The 24287-nt window shown below is 43.6% G+C and overlaps 1 protein-coding gene across 1 annotated transcript; it reads left to right on the top strand.

The window, feature by feature from the left end:
* Positions 1-215: 215 nt before the first annotated feature.
* On the top strand, positions 216-23095 carry GPR26 (G protein-coupled receptor 26). The gene is made up of 3 exons (XM_063339553.1): positions 216-1296; positions 7188-7301; positions 14702-23095. The coding sequence occupies exons 1-3, from the start codon at positions 629-631 to the stop codon at positions 14931-14933; spliced, it is 1014 nt and encodes a 337-aa protein (XP_063195623.1). The 5' UTR covers positions 216-628; the 3' UTR covers positions 14934-23095.
* The last annotated feature ends 1192 nt before the right edge of the window (positions 23096-24287 follow it).

The following is a 24287-nucleotide window of genomic DNA, read 5'->3' as shown; positions in this document are numbered from 1 at the left end:
TCGCAAGGAGAAGGGGAGGGGTTGTGGAGTGGGGATGACATAATCGCGTTTGCGAATCACCAGCAGTGAGCATGCTTTAATCCATTAATGGGGTTTTTATCTGTGATCATAAAAAGCAGGTTACATTCAGCCTGGAAGGGAGTGAGGGTTGGAGGAGAGGGGAGGGGAGGGAAAGAGCGAGAGAGAGAGGCAGAGACAGAGGCAGAAAGCAAGAGGGAAAGAGAGCACAATTCACTCGGTGAATCGCTTGCGCGCTTGGGGCTGATAATTAGGGATCTCAGGAGAGCAGTTCCTCAGAATAACCTGCTCTCCTTCGAATGGACTAAGTGGAGACAGTGGTTCAGTCCTGCTGATATTTTTTAAGCCCTCCTCGCGGTTTGACGGGCATTCCCTGTGCTTTTGTGCGCGCCTCGGAAAGCGTTGACGTGGAAAGGAGCAGCGAGGAGGGGGAGGTTGGAGGAGAAAAAGAAAGAAAAAAACCAACCTGCAGCTCTTCTAAAAATACGGAGGGCATGCAAGAGTGCGAGCAGGCTGGGGAGGAGGGCGAGGTGAGGGCGCCTCGCACCATGTTCCCCGGGTGCCGGCGTGGCGCAGTTTCGGAGATGTCCCTCCTGTGACTGGACGCACCATGAGCATCTGGGAGGTGATCCTGGCTTTCGTGGTGGTGGTGCTGATGCTCGTGGCCCTCCTGGCCAATGTGCTGGTGCTGCTGTGCTTCCTGTACAGCGCCGACATCCGCAAGCAGGTCCCGGGATTGTTCATCCTCAACCTCACCTTCTGCAACCTGTTGATGACTGTTTCGAACATGCCCCTGACCTTGGCTGGGATCATTTACGAGAGTCAACCAGGAGGAGATCAGATCTGCCACATTGTGGGCTTCCTGGAGACTTTTCTCACCACGAACTCCATGTTGAGCATGGCAGCTTTGAGCATTGACAGGTGGATTGCTGTGGTCTTCCCTCTAAGTTATCACTCCAAAATGAGGTACAGAGATGCTGCGCTCATGCTGAGCTACACGTGGTTACACTCGGTGTCCTTCCCGATAGTGGCAGCTTCTCTCTCCTGGGTGGGTTTCCATCACCTCTATGCCTCCTGCACCCTGTACAACAAGAGACCGGAGGATAGGACACAGTTTGTGATTTTCACTGGGGTCTTTCACGCCCTCAGCTTCCTCCTCTCCCTTATAGTCCTGTGTTTCACATACCTAAAAGTGCTGAAGGTGGCACGGTTTCACTGTAAGCGGATTGACGTGATCACTATGCAGACCCTGGTGCTGCTTGTGGACATCCATCCCAGGTAAGGTGCCTGTGGGGTCAGCGAGGGAGACTATTCACCGCAGAGGAAGCCAGGACGGGCTCAGTGTTATGTTAAATACAGTCTGTTCTGTATCACAGCAGGGGATGGGGAGGGGGAGAAAACAAGCATCCTTCTGGCCGGTTTCTGTTCTGCATGCTTCTTTTTACTTCTGTTTGGTTTTCTGGTTGTAGAAGCGACTCTTTTTGTTGTGCTTAAGGGCTTGTTTTGGGAGGGAGAGCAAAGAAGCAGGCGGTTTTGGCTGAGCATGCACTTCCCTTTGAGACAGCGATCAGATCACTGCCCTTTGTCTCAGAAGGTGGATTTAGGGGCCGATAGATTTGCATTGTTTGGCACCGTCAGCCCAAAACGTTGCCGGCTGCCTGAGAGGGAGCCGGCTGAGGCTGCACATGTCCCTTCCCTGGGAGTTCAGAACCGAATCTGGGCGCTGCGTGCCGCCCCTTCGCCCGGCGGTTTCCCTATGGCTGTGCTCGCTGTAACTTTATCTTTCCTGAAAGCAGAACGTGAGAACGCAGAAAGTAAGGGAATAACATCTGCAAAATACATACGCTTGGATGCCTATACTTAAATCCAAGTGAGAGAGGCTTCAGTAGCGGTGTTAGTGTGACAAGCAAGGGATGTATAAAGTTCATTCCAAATGAGAGTGTTTAAGGAAGCGCCTTGTGCCTAGACACAGGAGGAGAAAAGTCTCCGGGGGCTGGGAGGATAATGGGCTTGAAGGCAAGCACCAAGTGGGTATGAATGTGTGCTGGGGTGCTGTGCAAAAGAGTCACGTCAGGGATTATGCACAAACTATAAATCTTGCCCGAATAGGCTGTGTCTGGGTCTGGAAGGGATGCAGATGTGGCTGGCGGAGGGAGGGTGGGAGAGTTTTCCCTGGGTGAGTAAGGGGAGCATGGCGGTAAAGCTGAAGGAGAGAGAGCCTTGCTGGATGGAAGCCCAAGGGCAGAGATCCTGGCGAGGAGCTGAGGAAGGTGCCCGGTGCCGGCGGTAGGAGGAATCCAGAGTGCGCTGTGAGTACGCGGTGGCTCTGCCCACAAGAAGCGGAGAGGAGGGAACGGAGGGGACCAAAACAGGCATGGATGGAAGGACGTGGGACCGGGCTGGTGAGAAGGGAGCAGCACGACAAGCCAGAGTGAACCTGCGCAGCTGAGCCAGGACGGAGCGGGACAGGGTGGGCGACGGATCAGCAAGTCCTGGCTGAGGGCTGAGAGGCTCTGATGAGCTGGGGTGGAGGGGGCTGAGACCCAGCCGTGACCGGCACGGGGTGGCAAAGCCGAGGAGGGAGCTCTGGAAAGGGGAAAACAGAGGCACTGGTGGAGAGAAATCAACCTGGTTTGCTCAGAGGAACTAGTGTGGCTTCAGGCTTAGCGTGGCTGGAGCAGGTGATTGGAAAAGGAAGAATCTGATGTATTTGCCTGGAAAAAAAAGGAGAAAATGGTTTGGTGGGGTAGGGTGAGGGGCTGTGGGAGATGTGTGCGCTGCTTGGGAGACAGTCAGAGACGGGATCTCAGGGTTCAGGCTGTCTCTGTCGGAGACTGAAGGGAAGGGAAACATCTTTCAGAAAAAGCTGGCAGCGCAGGGAAGCGTCTGATACAGGGGAATAAATCTGCCTGGAAGAGAGGAGAGCTGAAGAGCAGTGGAAGAGGGCAGCCCCATGCCAGACATCCCACCCGACCCCCCCACCCCCCGCTTGCTGTCCTTCTCTCCACGAGCCGGGGGCAAAGACCAGCTCTCTCCGTTTGCAGCCAGCCAGGAGCAGAGCTGCGGGACTGAGAGCGCATGTGGCTGTCCTCAAAAAAAGGTCATATTTTGGGGATTCCTAAGCCTGAGGCAAATAAGTCTGACGGGATCAGGGCAGGACAGCACACTGTTAAGAGGGACAGAAGCATTTGCTCAAAGTTCTCCAGTTAAGCTGTTTGATCTGTCTCTTGACCAAGAATGCGGAGCAGAACTTCGGGCAAGTCCCGTTAGTGTTCTTGAGAAACACACGTATAAATCTTCCCTTATCCACCAAGACACGTAGAGGGAAAAACACCCTTCTGCCCTACGTGCTGTCTGGCTGCTAAACTGTGCCTCGACTGGCCTTAGCTCCTGCACGCACCGTGAGACGCCGTGGTCACTCCCAGGGCAAGTGCCCCAGACCCACTGGGGCTGTTTGAAATAGCGATCCTTGTGCCTCACGCTTAAAGCATGCCTGGACTGCACAGCAAAGCTCAGAAAAAGGGCAAAAAATCCCAATGGTATTTTTCCTCCTCTGCATTTTTTGCTGGCCTCGGTTAATTTTGAGGGTGTTTCTGCATTTTGCAATCAGCTCGCTGAGGGGTGGATTCAACGGGGCTGTGGGAATGAGACCTCCTTTCTTCGGAGGAGACAGCTGCATAGGCACTTTGCTGCGAGTCACCTGTATTGCTAACCATTATTTGTCTCTTGTGTCAGGTTGTTCTCACGCCTCTCTCTGAGAAAGGAGAGTTTTAGCTTCTTTTCTAGACTACAGAAATGGTGGCTAATTTGACCTACAGTGGTGCTGCCTTAACCGGCGACGGCTACCGCCGCTGAAAGGGTGGGACCTTGGCTTGCCTTCCCTGCCGCGGGAGCTGCACAAAGGCTGCAGGTCTCCCGGAGCAGTCAGTGACATTCGTAAAGCGCTGACATAAAAAAAAAAAAAAGGCCTCATTTGAATTATGTAAGTGGTATATATACAGGCAATTTCGGTGTTTACTATACAGCGCAGGCACGGATGCTGGGAGAAGGCACACGAGAGCACCAAGTCTGTAATCCCACTTTAGACTACCCTGACTTTTCCGGCTGTTTGCACGGTCTAGTTTCAACATTGAGAAATGTGTACGGACAATTTTCCGCTTCCCGTGACTCAGAATCCACCCGCAAGGGGGGTCTAGCGACAGGCGTTATGACAGACGGCTTTATTACCTGTGACTTGGAAAGACACGAATGATCTTCTGAAGATCATTTAAGACAAGTACAAAGGAAACCTCTAAATACCACGCAAAATCGTGTGAATGTTTGGGGCACATGTCCTTTCAAGTTAGTCTAGGCATTTTTACTGGATACTGCTTTTTCTTGACTTTGTTCTTAAGACCAAGGTATCTCAGGTATTGTCAGAGGTTTGGGCAAGACTTCACTTAAGTGCTTAACCCACGTGTTTCTTCACCCAGATTATCTATGCTATCTTTTTGGTTTATCCATCTTTACGGACTTTAAGGTCCAGTATCTCACGAATTTTGTTTAAAATACCAAACCTTTGAGGGGGGTTTATCTCAGATTTTCCAGGATATGAAAATCTTTAAATGAAAGCTTAGTCGATAATCCAGTTCTATTACTTGTGTCACTACTGGAACTTGCATATACGTTCTTATCTTAGTGCATGAAAATGCATGCAAAAGGAAAATACCCATCCGTGTACATTGTCTATACGAAGGAATGAGATAAGATGCTTTCCTCTGGGATGTGGTATTTATTAGCTGCATCTGGAAAGGCTGAAAAAAAGAAACTGGATGAAGTCTATCTGGACTTCCCAAGTCATGTGTGAGCTCCAGGAGTCAAAGGCAGCTCTGTATGTACCAGTAGAGAAAGGATATAATTGGGGAAACTGTTAGAGACAAAAAATACACCATCCTCTACACCCTAACAACTCCCCAGTTGAACCTACTTTGGAGATTTCACTTCATATTGCCATGTGCCTGGGACACTATGAATTTAAAGACACAGGTCTTAAGCGAAGGTCTTGAACCTCTAAGATGATCTGTCTGCACCTAAAAATACCCCAAGTTCTCCAGCTCTTGCAGGACTGAAAGCACATAGGTTCCCTTGGAAAGGTGGATTTTTTTTTCCTTCTCAGATGTCATTTCTCGCTGCAAATAACTCAGACACAGAACATGTAACACTTTTAGATGTGTTTTCCTTCTACTTGGGCATATTCTTTAAGAGCGAGATGATTTGTTATTTCGAGCAGAAGCAGCTTTTCCTGCAGTATTTTGTTCGTTTTGCCATCTTGGTAGCTGCTCTGGGGACCGGCAGTGTAAGACCATGTATAAAACGGATCAAAGGAAACACATTTTCTTTAACACAATGAAAAGGTAACATAAGAACTCGCTGCCACGGGGGTCACCGAAGCACACTGAGATCATCAGGATGTAGCACGTCTTTAGAGGATGATCAAACATTTGCAGTTACAGCAAACAATGTAAGGGTACGGCCATAAACCTCACAGCTATTAACATATAAGAGTGTGGAACCTTACAGTAAATCATCAATTGCAAATTTACAATAAAAACAGAGAGACCAATGCCAAACGGTTACAAAACGCAGCACATGGGCCAGACCATTCCGTTTGCCTGAGACAGGTCTTTGCTTTACCGCGAGACCTGTGCAACGGCTCAACACCCAGCAGCGTGGCTGTGTGCGTAGAGAGGGGCTTCAGGACTGCTGTCTGGCTTTGGTTTTGCTCTTTCCCAAAGGGAATAATTCAGGTACAGGTTGTCCTGGGGCTCTGGGAGATACAACCAGTGCTGCCCATCCAACCTACCTACCTGGAGAAGACAGCGATCCATCCACTTCCTTCCAATTGCACAGCGAGCACAGGACTTACACAAGCAAATAGAGGATCATAGAATAGTTTGGGTTGGAAGGGATCTTTAAAGCCCATCTAGTCCAACCCCCCTGCCATAAGCCAGGACATCTTCAACCACACCAGGTTGCTCAGAGCCCCGTCCACCCTGACCTTGAATGGTCTATGCCCAGGGGTGGGCCATAGACCGCCTCTCTGGGCAACCTGGGCCAGTGTCTCACCACCTTCATCGTAAAAAATTTCTTCTTTATATCTAGTCTAAATCTACCCTCTTTCAGTTTGAAGCCATCTCCCCTTGTCCTATTGCAACAGCCCTGCTAAAATATTTGTCCCCATCTTATAGGCCCCCTTTAAATATTGAAAGGCTGCAATAAGGCCTCCCCAGAGAAGGAAGATGCGTTTTCGTATTATCACTCTTTCGGCAAGCGAACGTGCTGATTTCAAAGGGGATTTTCTGCAGTGGAAGTGTGGTCTCAGCCCTGGTGGCCTGGTGAGACCACCGCTGGGAAGCTCAAAGGAGAAGCTCTTGTCCTAAAATGATACAGGTAGGAAAAAAAATCAGGGTGTGAATAACATGCATCTGTTTAGTCGGGAACGAGTCTGGTTTGAGGCGAGGAGTCAGAATATCACAGCGCTGTGGGTTTGTTATGCAATTCCCGGCTTTGCAGAACGTTTGGAATGGTGTCCGTGCAGAGCTGCCGAAAGATTTATGGCCACGGGGTTCACAGCTATGGGACACAGTGATTGTTCCTATGTTGGGCTGACTGTTCAGAACATGTTTTTTCCCGCTGCAGTTTTATTGTGCTTTATTGCATATCTTGCTGGGGAGTTTCTCCTAGCTAAGACAGCGGTGTTTGTTAGATATTGCTGTTTCTAGGGAAGTAGCATGCTGCCTGCCCCGCTCTGGATATTTTTCAAATCTCCGAATATCATGAGGCAAAGTCTGGCCTGCAAATATAGCTTACAGGGATTCAAAAAGGAGCTGCAACTGAATTCAAGGCTGAATTCCACCAATTTGACTATATATAAATAGACATAATGGGGGGTGTGTGCATATAAAAATATAAATGGGTATTTCTCAGTAATGGTTTTTGGAGGGTAAGATGATCATGCACTGCATTAATAGATGGTATTGTCCCATACAAACGCAGTGCACCTGGTATTGGCTTGTGGGAATACAGCACTTAGTGGACCAATTGATTTCCAGCATTCCATAAGTAAAGCCATTAAAATCTGCTACCTGGTATTATGATTCATGTTCTTGTTTGTGTTGAATGTCACACAGCGTAAGAGAGCGTTGTCTAGAAGAACAAAAGAGACGGAGGCAGCGAGCAACAAAGAAAATAAGTACCTTTATTGGTACTTTTATACTTTGTTTTGCACCTTATGTAATTACAAGGTAAGTGCGATCCTCCTTACTGGAAAAGTCTGCTGAGATGCACTTTTAACTGAGAGAAGTAGGGCACGATGAACCAGAACATGACTCAAGTCTCCTGCGAACATTTTGTGCACCTTTTCCCCTCCTATGACAGAGATCGCCTTTACTGGGCTAACAAAGCTGTGTAAAGTGTCACAGCACTTACCCGATACAACCCTTGATGCAGCCCGTGGGCCAGACTCCGTTCGGTCAGCCCAGTCGATATGTTGGTGACGTGAAAGTGATTTAGGAAGTCACTCTACAGGATTTTGCAGGACTTTTTCAGGTCAAGTAGTCACCTACTGCTGAGATAGCCTCCCCCGTTCAGGGGTGGTCTGCTGGGCAGGACACTCGTCTGAATAAGTCAGACTCTAAAGTTCTGGTCAACAAGATCCAACTGAGGTGAGAACACGGTCCACAGGCTTAAATGATAGTTTTGTCTGACTGGATAGAGTTTATTAGTCATAAACATCAAATATCGAAGCTGTTCTGGCTCATAGCTAAAAAAAATTCTTGTGATTTATGGTCAAATGTCTGTCTATCTACCAGCTTATCTTTGGAAATGGCTCCTGGGGGAAACACAAAATTACTCCTATGAAACATAAAGTATTAGAAAGTGAGTATATCCAGAAAAGCGTTATCTAGTTGTTGAAGGAAATTTACAACTTGCATTCCTTATTAAAAGACTCTGCAAAAACTGAAACGCTGCTATGCAGAACAGAGAAAAAAAAAAATAATAACTTAAAGTATCTCCTATTCCAGTGCTATCAAATAGAAATTATTGGGGCTGACTTCAGTCATGCTCAGATCCATCATAAAAAAAAAATCTTTGAAAAAGCTGAATTAAGACTCAATAAGCAGGCATGTAGCCATCCCCAGGTTTTTCCAATTCAGTGTAATATCCTGAAATTCTATTTCTAACATGGCAATTCACAAGAAAGTCTTGTAGTCTCTTGGTAAAAATGGAAACTTGTGTGTCCCATTGATTTTATGTTCGTGATAATAATAGCCAATTGATTCATGCACTTTATTTGTAACAATGTTGCAAATACATTTGTAACAGGGTTACTAGATTTACCTTCACTTTCACTTAGTAGTCACAAGACGAGGCTCCTTGCCACACACTCTAGAAGGGTATGAAAGGATTTATAATTACGGACATTTAGCCTCCGTTCTCGGGCTATGAAATGTTAATGTATCTGTCTCACTGGAAGTGGTTAAATTTCATTTTATGTTGGGTCTCTGAACTTAATGAAAATCGTGGGTCGCAGAATAGCTCCGTCCTGAGTGACGCCGCGGGCTCTAACCAGGACGGTCAGAAGTATTTTTGTGCTCCTCCATAGACACCTCAGCCCCGGCACCACCTTCCCACCTCCTCTTAACTCCGTGGCGTCCCAGTTTGTGTCCCAGTATAGCCTTAAGGTACAGAAGAGGGGTTAGAAAAATCCTGAGCCTCCTCCCTTTAGTCCATACCAGGATGAGTTAAATGTTCCCCTGTGTCTTCAGCCGGTTGAGGACTAACAGCTTTGCCACAGAGAACAACTATGAGGAGAGTCAAGATGTAGGTTTCTCAATGCGTGAAGAAGGCATGGAGGGTCAGGCACTGGCCGGATGGGGTAAGGTGGGGTAAAGGCTATCACTTTCCTGGCTTTTTCAGTTCTGAGAGGTCTGGGGGAATCCCTGCACAACAGGAGACGGGGAATTCCCTCTTTAGCTGCTTGAGAGACCTTGCTGGACACTACATTGCATGGACGGGTACTTGAGGACGTGCGTTACTGCGCCTCCCACATACGGCCCAGGGTGCTGAAGTGAAGGGGATTAGGAGGCTTTTGAACTTAATTATGTCAGTGAGTATGATTTTCTGGACCGTGTCCAGCGCTCTGCATTGGCAGGCTGGAGGCAATCAATCACAGTTCGAGGCAGTCAAGAGAAAGCAGCTGATGAAGTGTGTTGCGCAGCCCCTCATTTGGACAGCCAGCTCTAATCAGCAACAGGCTTAAATTAAACATGCTTTTAAGCACCTCATGAGCTGAGGCCTGAAAGCGGCAAATCACAAGGTTTTACTACAACAACATCTTTCTGCTTCCGCACTAAAAACAAAGAGTCATCCCCAGCAATTCCATGAAGCAGTGACGGAGTAGTAATTATAACCCCAGACGGATAAACTCCTCTCTGGGTAAACCAGAGTTTTCCAGATTACATTAAAGTAAAAATCAGATTAAGCACCTCTTTTATCAAGAAAACACACTTCTCATTAGTTCATTGACCGACCTTAAGTAGTATATCAGTAGAATCTGATTCTTCTTAATTCAGTGTTTCCACTGTACCAGTATGACAGACGTATTACCCCATATTAGACATTCCTAGGCATAGCTTGTTTCTTGGTTTCTAGAAATTCTATTAGTACACACCTCTTCTTTTGCCTTATTTATCATTATGTGATTAAGTAACATTGTTCAAAACCTATTTTCTCCAAGGACCTTTTTCATAAGAAAAATTAAAATAAGCCATACCGGTTTCTAATATTCATTTCCAACTCCAGGCGTTTCATACTGAAATGCAGAACTTTGCTCATGCAAGTTAATAAGTGCTGTCAATGTGTGAGGAAATTAGCCTTTAATTAAAAATCCTAAAGTAATATCGGAAAGAAGTTCGTAGCCCCAAGCCCTCAGGTTACCGAGGAAGATGGTGGAACAGGCAGAAGAATATTAAAATTCTCTTGTATCGTCTCTGGGGGACAAGGGATAAACAAACTGTGGGTTTGCACTGGTTGCCTGCCCTCTGCATGCAGATGCCGCTCTTGTAGACAAGCAGAATTCCTCTGCAAGTTATATTCTTGCCTGTCTTCGCATATAAATCCATGATTTTCCTATGCAATCTCAGATTGACGTAGTAGAAGAAAGTGGCTTTCTAGCCTCGGTCAAAAGCCTCAGATGAAGTGACGTAGAGGTATTTTCCTCCGGGATAGAAAAACCTTTTGGTACAAGCCGGACAGCTCTGGGGAACAGCAACGGCTGAAAGCAATGGTCTGCAAGATTTCCTGCAAGAGATGTCCAAGATTAGCTACGAGAGTCCAAAAGTCTGCTTGCTCCCTTACAGAAGCCGGCCAGCTGTAATACGTGCACCACTTAAGAGGCAAAACTGGCTGAGGGTAAATCAACTAACGAGCACCGCGATGCCTTTTTGGTATCGGGAAGAAATTATTAATGTGGGCTTTTTCACTAGCAAGACAGCATACAGAAGAGTCAGTCTGCCAAGCAACAAAGTGAAAATAAAGTAAAATCAACGTCAAGATAAAACTCACGGTCAGCTTATTCATATCATTAACGCAAAAGAAACAACTCGGGTATAATTCTGATACTATGGGACTCGGGTGGGGAAAACCAAATCAGAATTAGACACAAGCAGAACTCTTAGGAGCGCAAGCTTAAAGATCTGATCCAAAATCCCGGGGGAAGGACCGAATTTCTTCTCGTGAGAACTTCGTCATCTCCCAGCTCCAAATTGCAGCGCCAGCTTATTGTTTCACTCCTGAACGACAAGACATTTTAGCCTGTTTGAAACTCTGGTCTATTCAGAGTTTTCTCCATTACTCAGTTAAGTTCTCAGGTTTAAGCGATGCACAACGAATATGTTGCCGCTGCAGTAGCCTCCCAGCTGGATGTAAACACGTTTAGTAAAATATTTTACCGTAGCAATTAACTGCACACGTATATAAAGGGTTTTCAGTGTGTATTATCTGCATAAGAGATCAAAGTCTTAATTTTCAACATGGCATTCTCATTTGTCTACTGAACGTGAAATAAAATACTCGGATAGCCACGTGACGTGACACGCTCTACAGGATTATAAGTTTCTAAAAATATTAACAAAATATCACAGCAAAACAGCTTATAGCTTTGAAATAAAAAGGTGTTGAAGACCAGACAGTAGAAGAGTGGCTTACGAAAGCAAGATAGGGAATCATGTAGCTGAAACCGTAGAATTTAATTTACAGGTAACACTGAAATATTAATGCTCCTTCACTGAAAATGTCTTCTTTTTGTCTGAAACGTTTCATGAAAATGGAAGCTATGCATATAATTTCCCTCATAAATGAGAAACAAAACCCTCTTTCAAAGGCAATATAGTGATGTGCCTTGAAAGATTGACATTTCGTTGTTTGGACGCGAAATGGAATTGCATAGCTTGGGGTTTGTCTGCAGTTCTGTGTTTGCTGCTTGATAACTGCAAAAGTAGTTTACTATAAAAAAATAACAGACAAGAATTGCAACATGTGTAAATATCAAGGACACTCAAGGAACGTAATAAAAAAAATATTTTAAATTTTGTTGACAAAAGCGTAGGCTTTTTAGCTTCTCAGTCAATGAAGGTAAAATTAGCAAGGCTAAGCTTGTGACCCTGAAGCGCCTACTTGATACTCTTTAAAAGGAGATTGTTAACATCTCATAGAACTGATTGACAGAGCCTCAGACATAAATTTGTCATATTTTGGTCATTCAAGGCATCCACTGCATTTAATTAAGCACAATCAAATTCACATCTGGAAAGCATTCAGTAAATCAACCAGATGAGATTCAACATGATGAAATTCCAAATGCAAAGAAGGCACCAAATATATGAAGTGGAGAATAACAATAAGGATGGCTCATGGTAGATTACAAAGTAAATATGACTCAGCAGATGATTAATTTCCAAATAGTCAATTCTCATTTTAGAGCATATTAACGTGGGTGTCATAAGCTACATTTTATTAAACAAGAGAGAATACACCAGATGAGACCCCCCGGCAGCTTGAGGAGATGATAATTATGTCTGAGTTTCGATCCAACTTTGTAAGAATGATATCAACCATGAGTTACACGGAGGGGTTGAAAGAACAACACTTGTTTAGTCGAGATGAAAGGCAAGAGAAATGGGACAGATGGCAGTTCTTTGGTATCTCAGAGTTGCTTATGGCGATCAGATGAGCCAAGCGGCACCAGTGGAGGGGCAAGAGCAATTCCTAAGTATTGTCAAGTAACGTGGGCTGGTCAACTCAAACGTCTCACACGTCTGTGAGCCCATTTTGGCTAACGCCACCACCCCTAAAAGCATCACTGTACAGATGTATCTCTCTTCCAATGGAAGTGATACATAAAGTGCTCAGATTGCTAGCACAAAGCACACAAAACTATGCTCAGGATTAGAATTACCAATACCGTGACAGTGTCTAAAGCCCCAGCACTGGTTGCAGACCCATGGTGCTAAGCCCAGCACACATATCTGGGAAGAGACAAGGTTTTTGCCACGGAGTTTGGAGTCTAGGCAAGCCAGAACAGAGAGAGAAGACAGAAGCTCATAGTCAGTGGCGTAACAAATTAAGGCTCCTTAGTCCCACTTTTGTGCTCGAATGACTGGACCATGCCATCTGCCAGCGCTATTTTAAACAACACGATGTAGTGAAAGTTCATGGAATGAGAATAAAATGACTGAGGAAAAAAATCCTCATCTCCGAACTGCTCGAAGTACCAACGCTACTGTCATTGCTGCTGCAGGAACCAGGCTTCAGAACGCTCCTTGGAAATGGTGCTTGGTCCGAAGAAACACTAGCAATTGAAGTATTTTGCAGGCAGGTTTAAGAGCACCTGCTGCTGAAGACAGTTTCAGCAAAGACCACGTTTGCCATTGCATAGTGGGGCTCTCTAGCAGCACATGCGGCTGTTCCTCCTCTGGAAAAATCAATAGATTCTCAACAGCTGTACAGACAGATTGAACAGAATTGCCCTTCAGTGTTGCTCAGAGACACGGGGAAAGAAAACTTAATGGAGTTATCACTATTTCACTGTCAAAAATACTCTAAGTCTCGGTACAAGTGAACTATCTGTGCTAGTGTAGGTATGAGGAGTATTTAAAGCTCTTCCCTCTCTTCCTCCCTGCCCTAATGAGTTAAAAGTTTTGCCTTGCTAAAATTGTCACAAATGGATATGTTTGGCCTTTCAAATGACTAGTTTTTAAATTCGAGATATATTATGCCATCTCTCAATGACGATTTTTCCTTCTTTGTGTGCTTCTCCTGTGACCCAGGCAAACTGTTTAAAGGCTTCAAACTCTCTCTCTAGGAGCTGGACCGGCTAAGAAACCTTGATAGCACCAGTGAGGTGGTTTCTCAGAAACTACGGAGGGGACCCAGAACCCTGAGTTCAGACCAAAAGTTGTTTTTTTTAGATAGCAAATGGTAGGGGAATATGACTCTCATGAAACCAAGCAATGACACTTTTTGTCCCGAGTTCAAACTTTAGTGCTCAAAGGACGGTTTGGCATCAATACTTCATAAATTAAATTAGGCTATGCAGAAATATTTTATAATACTTGTAGTTAAAGTGTGAAAGTCAACAGGTATGTAACATACCTGGGGTGATCATTCTCCTTTCATTCTCTTTAGAGTTATATTCAGTCTGTGATGAACTTCAGCTGCCAGAAACGTGATCTTACGACACACACTACCAGAAAAATGGACACAGCAAAAGCACTAAATGAAGTAAAAAAATGAAGTGAAATATCAAATGAGAAACTTCACTTTCTAACAGGAGATCTTACTAGGACTAAAAACCCTAGCATAATCAGAGAAAGCAACCTACATTATCCATAAGGATAAGTTTTGGTACAGACACTAAAAGTGTAGTGGCTGAGGACAGGTTATGTAGGAAATGATTATGATTTTATGAGCAGATGCCGCATAATATTTTTCATCCACAGTAAACTTCCTGTGAAATGTTGACCTCCTTACTTCAGAGTATTTATGACCCTGAACAGGGTGTTCACTAAACAGAAAAAATAGGGCGAGGTAACAGTCCTCTAGAGAGAGCGATGCCCCTTTTTCAAGTATCTTCATCGCCTGAGTAAGCTGAATGAGTTCAAAACCCAGCTCTACATCAGAGATCTGAGTCAGGTTTTTGTCTCCAAATTGTGTATTCCAATAAAAAATAAATATGCTCTTCTGAAGACTACCTCGTGTCCTGCTGGAGCTATTCCATTTTGCACTAAATTCTTCAACATTTATTGAGGCAACACATCCAAGGTCCACTTCCAGCCTCTGTAAATGTACAGCTAAACATCCCAAGCTATGGATAACTTGAAGCTTGGAGGTCAAGACACTCTGATAGGAGCTGCCTGGTCCCTTCCTTGGGAAACAGACCTCAGGTTTACATTTTCAGTCGTAGAAATGTATGGGGGGAACACTACATTCGCATTTTCATGAGTATAGTTTCCTTTTCTTTTGTTTCCTTGCAATTGCCCAGGAATAAATGTGAGTTTTGAGGGGCTTACAGTGGCTTACATTGTGCTGTTACTCCCTGTTTTTAATATGAATATTCACTCTTTCAACCTTCCTCTTTCCGCAGACTTGTTGAATTATCCTCTGTGGTCCACATCAATTCCCACTGGGGAGTCATTTCCAAGTGCTTAGCTTACAGCAAAGCTGTTTCAGACCCTTTTGTGTATTCTTTGCTACGGCATCAGTACAGGAAGACATGGAAAGACATCATAAACAAGATCCTCAAAAGAAGCTCCATCAATTCCTCTGCCCTCACGAGCGAATCGCACAATCGGAATATATTGCAGCTGAACGAATGAGGAGCTTGGTATGGGACCTACAAGACACGTAAAACAATATATGGGAAACAAAACTAACTGGCACATCCCTAGTAGCTTTTCTCAGCTGTGAAGGTTTTGGGAGGCAGTCACGGACAGGTTGCAGCCCAGCTCGTGTCCCTCCAGTAGCCCACGTAACACCGAAGGGAGACAGGCTGCTCTGCACCTCCCGCCTCCACCTAAGAGTGTTATTGCTATGCGGTCCTGCAGGCTTCAAAAATACAAATCTCCCATTGATTTCCATCAGCAATTAGACATGCATATAGGGTAAAAAGCTAGTCCTCAGCAGAAGGGCTCGTGAAAGTAATGTGAGCAAACCGGTGCCATCATAAGATTATTCTAAAAAGCTGCACAGGAATATTTGTGCTGGATTTTTCACTGGCTACAGGTAAGGCTCCCTTTGATGGGGTCGCCAACCTGGCTTTACAAAAACAACCCCAACTTAGATGCTTGAGTAGGTCATGTATAGAACAACTCTTAATAGGAAAAGCTTAATAAAAAAATCTTTACCCAGATACTCGTACAGTGTCCAACATAGATTTCAACCACTTCTGATACATATTTACGTATTTTTCGAACAATCCTGTAGAACTGAATGAAGAGAAAAATCACTTTTGAAGTATGCTACAGGTTGGATTCAGCCATATCTTCTCTAAGTAGCTTCCACAGAATCCCATTAATTTTCTCCCCGTTAAATTTCAGAAAAGTAAAAATGGTAGACAGGATGGAAAGGTCAGGATGCCTCCTGCCTACTTTCCGGTATATCTGAGCTACAAAGAGAGGGATTTTGCCCAAAGCTGCAGAACTGGGCCCTGTGCCAAGGCAGGAAAAAAAATAATAATATTTTTCTGAAGTGTTATTAATCGTGCTTTTTTTCATACAGATATGTTATTTCAAGGAAAAATGAGCCCAAAGCTGAGTTTAAAAGCACCGTTTCCAAAGCAAGTGGGGCGGAAATAGTAGATCCCCTCCCCACTATGAAAGTGCAGCCAATAATCTAAATCCACATCTGAACATGCAAATCTCAGGAGGTTTCAATATAGATCTTTCTAGCACTAGATTGTAGCTCTGCAAAAGCTGCAAAATCTGTAACTCTGCAAAGTTATTAACATTTACCCCGCATTCAGTTCATCCTGCAGCTAACATAGGTCTAAATGCCAGTAAAATTTTCAAAACCAGGACAATCCTACATGTCACGTTAATTCAGACCCTGCCACAGTATCTTGCTTTTTGTAAATGTTATTTAGTTCCTTGTAAGTACAGCTACAGCTGTTAGATGGCTTCATAATGGTCATGTAGACACGTGATGCTGAAGCCATCCTCCAGTGACTCATGAAGAATTACTTTCCTTGGTAGTTTTCAGTGACTTCTCTCTCAATTCAGTGAAAACGCTATGAAATGAGACAGTTCTTCAGGAGTTTTCTTATTAATTAAGGCATAGAATATGAAGAGCAATAACTGCTCAGTTGTCATTTCTGTTGTTACGATTTTTAGGAAGAATCAATTTCTAAACCATCTTGCATTAAAAAAGCGTTGTCATCCTCATAAATTCTTAAAATTATTTTCAAACTCTTGGTTTCAAAGGCTTCACACTTATACTTTGATTGGCAAAAGACGTACTACCGATTCTGACCTTAATTCTGCACGCGTTATTCTCCAATAAGTGACTTAAAGTCCATAAGGCAGCTGCAAGTTAACATCAGAAATGAAATTAATTTTTGCTGGGTAGATCAAGAAAGTCCAGTGGCCATAAAGTACACACTTTCCTTCGTGAGGTTAAATGGCAAATACATGCCTAGATGTTGAATAATCTTGGTTAATTAGGCTTCATGCCTAATAAAAGCTGACATAACGGGCTATCCTCGCTCATATTCTGACTGTCAATACCACAGTTAGAAAATATGGTCAGAACCACGTTGAGAAAGTAAGGCCCCGAGTATTAAAAATGTGGGATTACTTTTAGGTTGCCATCTCCTGTGTCCACCAAGCGAAGCCAGCTTTTGGTGCCTATAGCTCTGCCGAATCCCTGATAGCAAAGGTTGATGAGATAAATTATTATGTTCCCCATCACTTTTGCTAAATGATCAATATGTCATTTTGCAAGCACTAGCATGCTCCGTTTTGCAAGCTCTTTGAGAGAACAGGCGTTATAGCAACGACAATTTCCTTCATCCCTTGCAAAAAGCCTCCTCTGCTGAAGTTCCTGGCCAGTGGGTCAAAGCCCAGTGAGGTAACTCGGAGAGGGGCTTCACCCCAAAGTCACGGGATGGGGGGTAACACCTCAGTGGCCAGTGGGGAGAGCCTTCCCTTAGCCCACGCTCTGGCATGGTACTACAGCTGCGAGGAACCATCTTAATCCATAAAGTCATGTCCTCACCTGCTTTATAACTGAAAGAATTAATATAACGAAGATCATCAACTACCATATAAATAAAAATCGTCAGCTGAACTATTCGTTTTAGTTATGACACAACAGCACGACTAGAATAAAACATACACACAAATATAGTCCCACAATTTAAGCAAGTGTTTACAACACTGCGGTCAAAATTAGCCCTTAGCCAGATTAAATAGCCTACCTCATTTTAATCATTTTACTTTTTAGGCTTAACATCATTTTCTCAGGTGCCATAGGTAAAACCTAGTTCAATACTTGTTTCTTAAGAAAGTCAGGTCATTTTGATGACTCGATTGTATCATAATACAGAATATTAGAAAGTCGATTATTGGTGAGCTTTACAAGGTAAAAAGCTCTATATCAGAATGCTATACGTTTTACTAAGACCCCTCTTATCTAAGTAAATTGCAACAGGATCATTGTTAAAGTCCACAGCTGTTGTCAACTAACACATGGGGCTGCTGCCAAAGTCAATGGGGGGTTTGTATGTCGATAAACCTAGCCCCAGAAGGATTTCAAATTTTAAATCAATTTTTCAGATAGAGTAAGATAATTTCCCAGAAAAAAACCCCCAAACCATTGTAAATTTAGGACGGCTAGTAAAAGATGGAGAAGAAAACAGCATTGGACTTGTCTCATTATCCTTGTGCATCACAGTCACTCAGTGGCCGATTTATGTGTCACCATGAGCAATAAATCTCTCCCCTTGTATGTGTTTAAAAATTTGTCTGTCTTTCATGGTGCCTTTCTTCTAGAATTAATCTTATAACAGAGAATAAATATAATTTCCCCTTACTTACATCGGCTTTCTGACACATTGTCATATTTCTACCATTTGAAGCAAGCGAGAGTTGTAAATGCCGGTGCTTGACAAACTGGCTCCGTACGCAAAATAGCAGCAACACCCGAACGTTTCCTGATGACGTTTTGTAAGATACTAGAAATATGATACTGTGGCTCATGAAGTGCGAGATATTCAGCTGAATTCTTATAGGCAACTGCCAAAATTTTAAAAAATGTATGTCTAAGTGATGAATGTAGATATGAGTAACTATTTGTCTGCTGAGTATTATATGTACTATACGACACTTTCACTTGAGTGAGTTAGAATAACGATGGCAAACGTCCTGCACAATGCTTTAGTATCTCTGATCACGAAGCGGAACCGTTCTCTTGTCTAACACAAATGCGCGTGTGTGCGGGGGCGGGGGCGGGGGGGAAAGGATTTTCCATTTGTTATTTAAATATTTTTGAAAAAGTTTGTAAAGTGTGGCTACGATGTGTGCCCAAAATACGGAACTGCATGTGCAAATATTGTGCAGCTGCTTCGGCAATATGCAGTTTTCTGTTTGTTGGTGTCCGCGATCCATATGCAATATCTATTTCTCACACGCATGTTCAATTAACATTTTCTTCGTGTCTTGTAAATTTGGCAGGCAGAACATCGGCAGATGATTAAGAGAATTTAGTCCACTATGTCATTTTGCGGATTCTGAGCTTTTTCCTCTGTTCATTTTACTGGTATTTATATAATCTCAGAGCCCTAACTGTGAACTAGGATCCTGGGCTTTGTTGTGGTTTTGAGCCAGTTTGAATGGAAAGATTTGAGAAATTGCAAAAACTAGCAGAGTTTATTGAGCAAATAACAAGTACCAGGTCTTCTCCTGACATAAATCTGCATAAGAGTTGGTTGTTTCACCTGAGAATCGGGTCCCATTAGATAATTACACCCAGGTTTTATAGATCTGTCCTCTAGACGTGTAGGAGCCTGTTTTCATGGTATTTACAAATGGAAAGATGTAAACAGGATTTAGGGAGTTCCTCATGTGCCTGTGTGCCCGCTTGCAACGTCAGGCAACCACATGGCTCTTCTCTAAATAATAATAAGAAATACTCTTCGGGTAAAAGACCCCAACAAGCTGTTTTCAGTAGCCCTCAATCAGACTTTTTATAACCTCTCTTATTTCTGAAAAAAATCAAATTTAGCTATTGAGAAAGTTCCAGACAAATCCTTATGAAGCCTGACGACTGCTGCAGCAGTAGCCACGCATATCACAGCGTCACACACCAGCCGAGGGTGGAGGGGACCACTGGAGGTTGTCTTGCCCAGCCCCCAAGAGGCACATCACTGCCTCTCGCTGTAGTTTACCGCCTCGATTTTGTTCATGCATCTGTTTGCTCTACTTCAGGTCAACAATACAATCTTCCCGGAAAGAATTTTTTTTTTTTTTTTTTTTTTATAATTTTGGGAGGACATCTTAGACTTAACTTGCAAACCAGCTGCATCAGAACAACTTTAGAGGTTATGAAAGTGGGGCAGAAATAGATCTGAATGGAAGGCCAAGGGTCAGGAAGGCTGGGAACTGTAAACTGGCTTTGCTGCCGTTGCAATGACGTGTTACGCTGGCTGCAATGGGCTTTTCCTAGAGACCTATTTCCACGCTGAGATCTCTCCAGGTCTCTCAGACATCCTCTTACCTCAAAGAGAAAGGTAAACTTTCTGTCAAAGCCCAGTAGCCACCCCAGAGTGGTCTGAGGCTACAAGAACAGCACAGCCTCCATAGGAGGACCCTTATTGGGTTGGGAAGACTCTAATAGTTTTCAGATGGGCTATATGGAAACTACTGACATTGTTTGAATGAGGATAAACCACCTACACCTGGATGAGCCTAACCGTAGGAGACTGTCTAATTCGTAAAGCCCTGGAGGTCTAGGTAACTTGCAGAAAGTAATTTTTTTCTTGACTTTACATGCCTAAGGTTTCATAGTTCCCTTACCCCTCTTAATCCTAAATGAAGAAGGCTCTGAGGGCTCTGAAATATCATAGAATGGTTTGGGTTGGAAGGGACCTTAAAGATCATCTCGTTCCACGCCCCTGCCCTGGGCAGGGACACCTCCCACCAGACCAGGCTGCTCCAAGCCCCGTCCAGCCTGGCCTTGAACCCCTCCAGGGATGGGGCTGCCACAGCTTCTCTGGGCAACCTGGGCCAGGGGCTCACCACCCTCAGAGTGAAAAATTTCTTCCTGAGATCTAATCTAAATCTCCCCCCTTCCAGTTTAAAACTGTTACCCCTTGTCCTATCATTACACTTCCTGATCCAGAGTCCCTCCCCATGCTTCCTGTAGGCCCCCTTTAGGGACTGGAAGGGGCTCTAAGGTCTCCCTGGAGCTTTCTGTTCTCCAGGCTGAACAACCCAAACATGTGCAGTGAATATCTTTGAAACAACCCTTTGGAAATTATTTGCTTTTTACTAGTTAGAGCTGTCTTCTCCCCACGTTCAATGTTCTTTTGATTAAATGACGCCTAAAAGAAAAGCCAGGGACTTCACACCTATTTCAGCTCATAGTTACTTGACCCTAATAATCACTAAATATTCCAGCACATCACATTCAGCACAGAAAGCTCAGTTAGATCCTGATGCCACGGCCGCTTCGTGTTTGCTTCAGCGGGTAGTCCTGGATACTTAGGGCTAAGCATAGGCTTACGTGTTTGCTTCTGTGTTTGCAGAACCAGGGATGCTATCTTTGTCACCCGAGCCTGAATAAGTGAAAACAATAACATTTTAGCCTTAAAGCTTTTTTTTTTTTTTTAAATTTGCTTTTTATGCTTTCAGCATTCAGTACGTATGTCAAAAACCTTTTGATGGGTGAAGTTTCTTTAGGAAAACCATCCTGCTCAAAAAAGGCAGCTGTCCCTGTCGGGGGGTATAAAAGTTTACACGGAGAAAAGAGCTGCTGCAGTCTTTGTAAAATGTCTGTTCCTTACCTGTAGTCCTGGTGTGTATCATGTAAATATGTATTTAGGATTGTTGGTTTTTAAGTAAATAATGCTGAACTAGAGAGGTTGCTATAGTTTACCATAAATGTCTATATTTATAAGAAAGATGATGAGCCCTACAGACTGTAAGTGCACTTCGGAAACGCGCGTATCGAGAAGCCAATGCATCAGGTGTATGACAGCATGCACGCGGGGTAAATGCAGAGTAAAATATGAGGTTTTGGTTGAAGAAATACTATTGCACATGGTTTCAATGTACCCAAAGGCACGAGTCCACACGGTTATTAATAATCTACAAAGATGTATTAGGAAAAAGATCTCCAGTTGGAGTTATGACTGAATACTAGAAAATCGTTTTCTAGTCACTGTAGTTATACAATCAGAGCTTCAAAGCGAATCTTTTTTAAAAATCACACAAATAGCAAAAAATTGAAAGCCACCATCCTCCTGGGATTCGATCCAGAAAGAGTTCCCGAGGAAAAAGAAGAGCAGTGCTTTCGAATGAGATGCCTGTTCATCCTGGTGAGATACTGGTGGGCATGCAACGTGGCCCAGGGTGCAAAGTTGGCCACAGCCTTCCTGTTGTTGACCACCATGGGTAGTCCTGTTTTGTTACATTACACTAGCTTGAGATCTCGGACAAAACAAAACAAAAAAACCCTGTTATGTATCAAAGCGGTCTACATTCTGATAACGAAACGCTTGCACAAAGACGGCCAATTTCTACTCCTCCTGCTTTGCTAATGTGATCAATGAGCAACAGAGAAAAAAAATGAAAGAAATCTCATGAGTTGAATGACTTCCGTTAGGAAAAAAATATCAGTAAAATACTCGGTGCCCGTTGGTCACACCGTAAACATGTGACAAGGCTGGGGACAAGCTCTCCATGCTCTGCCATCCAGCCCGATCTCACTCAAGTAAAAATAAGCCACCTGCATCAGCCAGGGTAAGGAAACCATAGGGCTTCCCAGATAAGACATTTGAAAAATCATTATCACGGATTGCCTTGGAAAATAGATAACTAAAAGGTGCCTTGATTTACCTTCATTTATACACAGGGCATTTTTCTAAACCTCAGATTTTTTTCACAGTGTTTTTATTTTCTGAAGATCATTTTAGGATAAAAAAATCCCATCTATTTGGCAAGCACTAATCATTCCCTTCTGAATTCTTGCAGGAATGTAATGTATTGCCAATCTCTCCACACACAGTTAGATACAAACATTTTCCCCTAGGTTAGATTATTAGATGATTATTTGTTTTTAAAAAATTGTTAGGGACTGGTTTTGCGAATCCTTGCTGTAAGGACAGTGGGGTTGCCTGGATGAGTAAGGACCATTCATATAATGAGAGGTATAAAAGGTCTGGCCTGTGTATTTAAACTTTTTTGTTTTGTTTTGCAAATAATGGAAATAGATGGTTTCCTATTTCTAAAAGCACCTAGCCAGTTTGAAGAAAGATAGTTCCGAAAGGACGTTAATAATAGCTGCTGTAGATAGGGCATGTTTTGATTATGTTGTTATAAATATACCACTATAATTTATTGCATTTTACTTTTTGTGTATAACAATGGGATGTAATTGCAGGGGCTATTTATTTAGGAAAAAAAATGGCAATATAAATCTTTCTAAATTGCACGGACAGGGAGATGCACAAACCAATTTGCAATGACAACGTGCCCAAGAGTGCCATGGGTTAACATGGACTTTAGGGTCCCGGGTAAGCTGAACTGCAACAACTCCCAACAGGTATTTCAGAGATACAGACTAATTCATGTGAAGGCAGATACATAAAATTCTGCTATATTAGTACCTCTAGTTTAAAGGAATACAATAAAATCCAGTTTAAACCTGACTCCTTCAAATTTTTGAATAATGGGGCCTGTGCTGTCTATTCTGTTTACAATGGCTTGTGCTTTGTGAATACATATCAAATGTTGTCATATATTTTTATTACATAGAGTTAATGGTTAATACATATATAAATAAATACATACTATATATGTATATTGTGATTTTGTTAAATTTACTGTTAATGAAATGTGATTATGCTAAATGACTTGGTGTGAGCTATTTTTTCATATAAAAGTTAACATTTTAAAACGTCTGTTTCACTTCATTGTTGCAAAAGTCAAGCCTCTAATGTCATTGCAATGATGTGACCTCATCAGTCCTGCACATTTTTGGAAAATGACTACAAAGTCCAATGCAATAGAATATTGCTTCACGGCAATATGAGCAACACAAGTGAAATAATTGGAGAACCTGTCGTCTAGCCTTAATGCAGATGTCTAGTCTTAATATACACGATCCTACTTAAATTTAGCCGTTCCTTGACATCTTCAGCAGGTTTCACAGTTGGGGCGAAACCAAGGCTGGGGGGGAGCTGGTAGTGTGGGGGCTCCCTCTTGCTGCTCCCGGAGCGTCCTTGCCCACCCGGCGCTCCCACAGAAAGGTCTCCAGAGGTTTCAGACTCATCCTGAAGACCAGCCAAAAGGCACACCCTGCAGAGGCAATAACTGGTAGTCCTCACAGAGCAGAAATCTTTTATTGTCTATGTAAAGTCCAAACTCTTGGTCCCCAAGTGTGTTCTTCCGCTGACTCACAGGGTTTAATCATTAACTGCGCTTTAATAACAACATCATAACTTCGGTACTCAGGTGTGGGTAAGCACTCATTGAAGTCAACAATAATAACTCCAGCCCTCTCCCTGTGATCTCCAGACAGAGATTTCGGTTGGAGATTAAATTCCTCTCCCGTGCGCAGATTAGGCATTTTAAGGGCACTTTTGCTTCCCTTGCAGGTGTTCGATCTCCGCTGTAGGAAAGCAGAAGAGACCCCAGAGGAGCTCAAAATGCTCAGGCATTGAATAATTTCTGATTTAACCAACACGAATACTTCGTGCCATGTCTTCGGTTCCCATCCCGCCCCCCCCCCCGCCCCCCCGCCCCTCTTTATTTTAAAAAGCTCAGCAAATAAGTTTCTGGTTTCCACCTTTCTCTGGGCGTCCCCTCCCGTCTTGTCACACACACATGTGGACGGTCTCCACAGATTAACGCCACGCTCTCAGAAAGGCCGGCAGAGCTGGACGAGGTAAATCATTTATCCACGTTCAGCTCATACCCGCTTTCAATTTACGCTGAGGGCAGTGCACAAATCAG

The sequence above is a fragment of the Chroicocephalus ridibundus genome, chromosome 6 (genome assembly GCF_963924245.1).
Source record: "Chroicocephalus ridibundus chromosome 6, bChrRid1.1, whole genome shotgun sequence".
Classification (NCBI taxonomy): domain Eukaryota; kingdom Metazoa; phylum Chordata; class Aves; order Charadriiformes; family Laridae; genus Chroicocephalus; species Chroicocephalus ridibundus.
The sequence above is the reverse complement of the archived record's forward strand: the minus strand, read 5'-3'. Positions and strand labels throughout refer to the sequence as shown.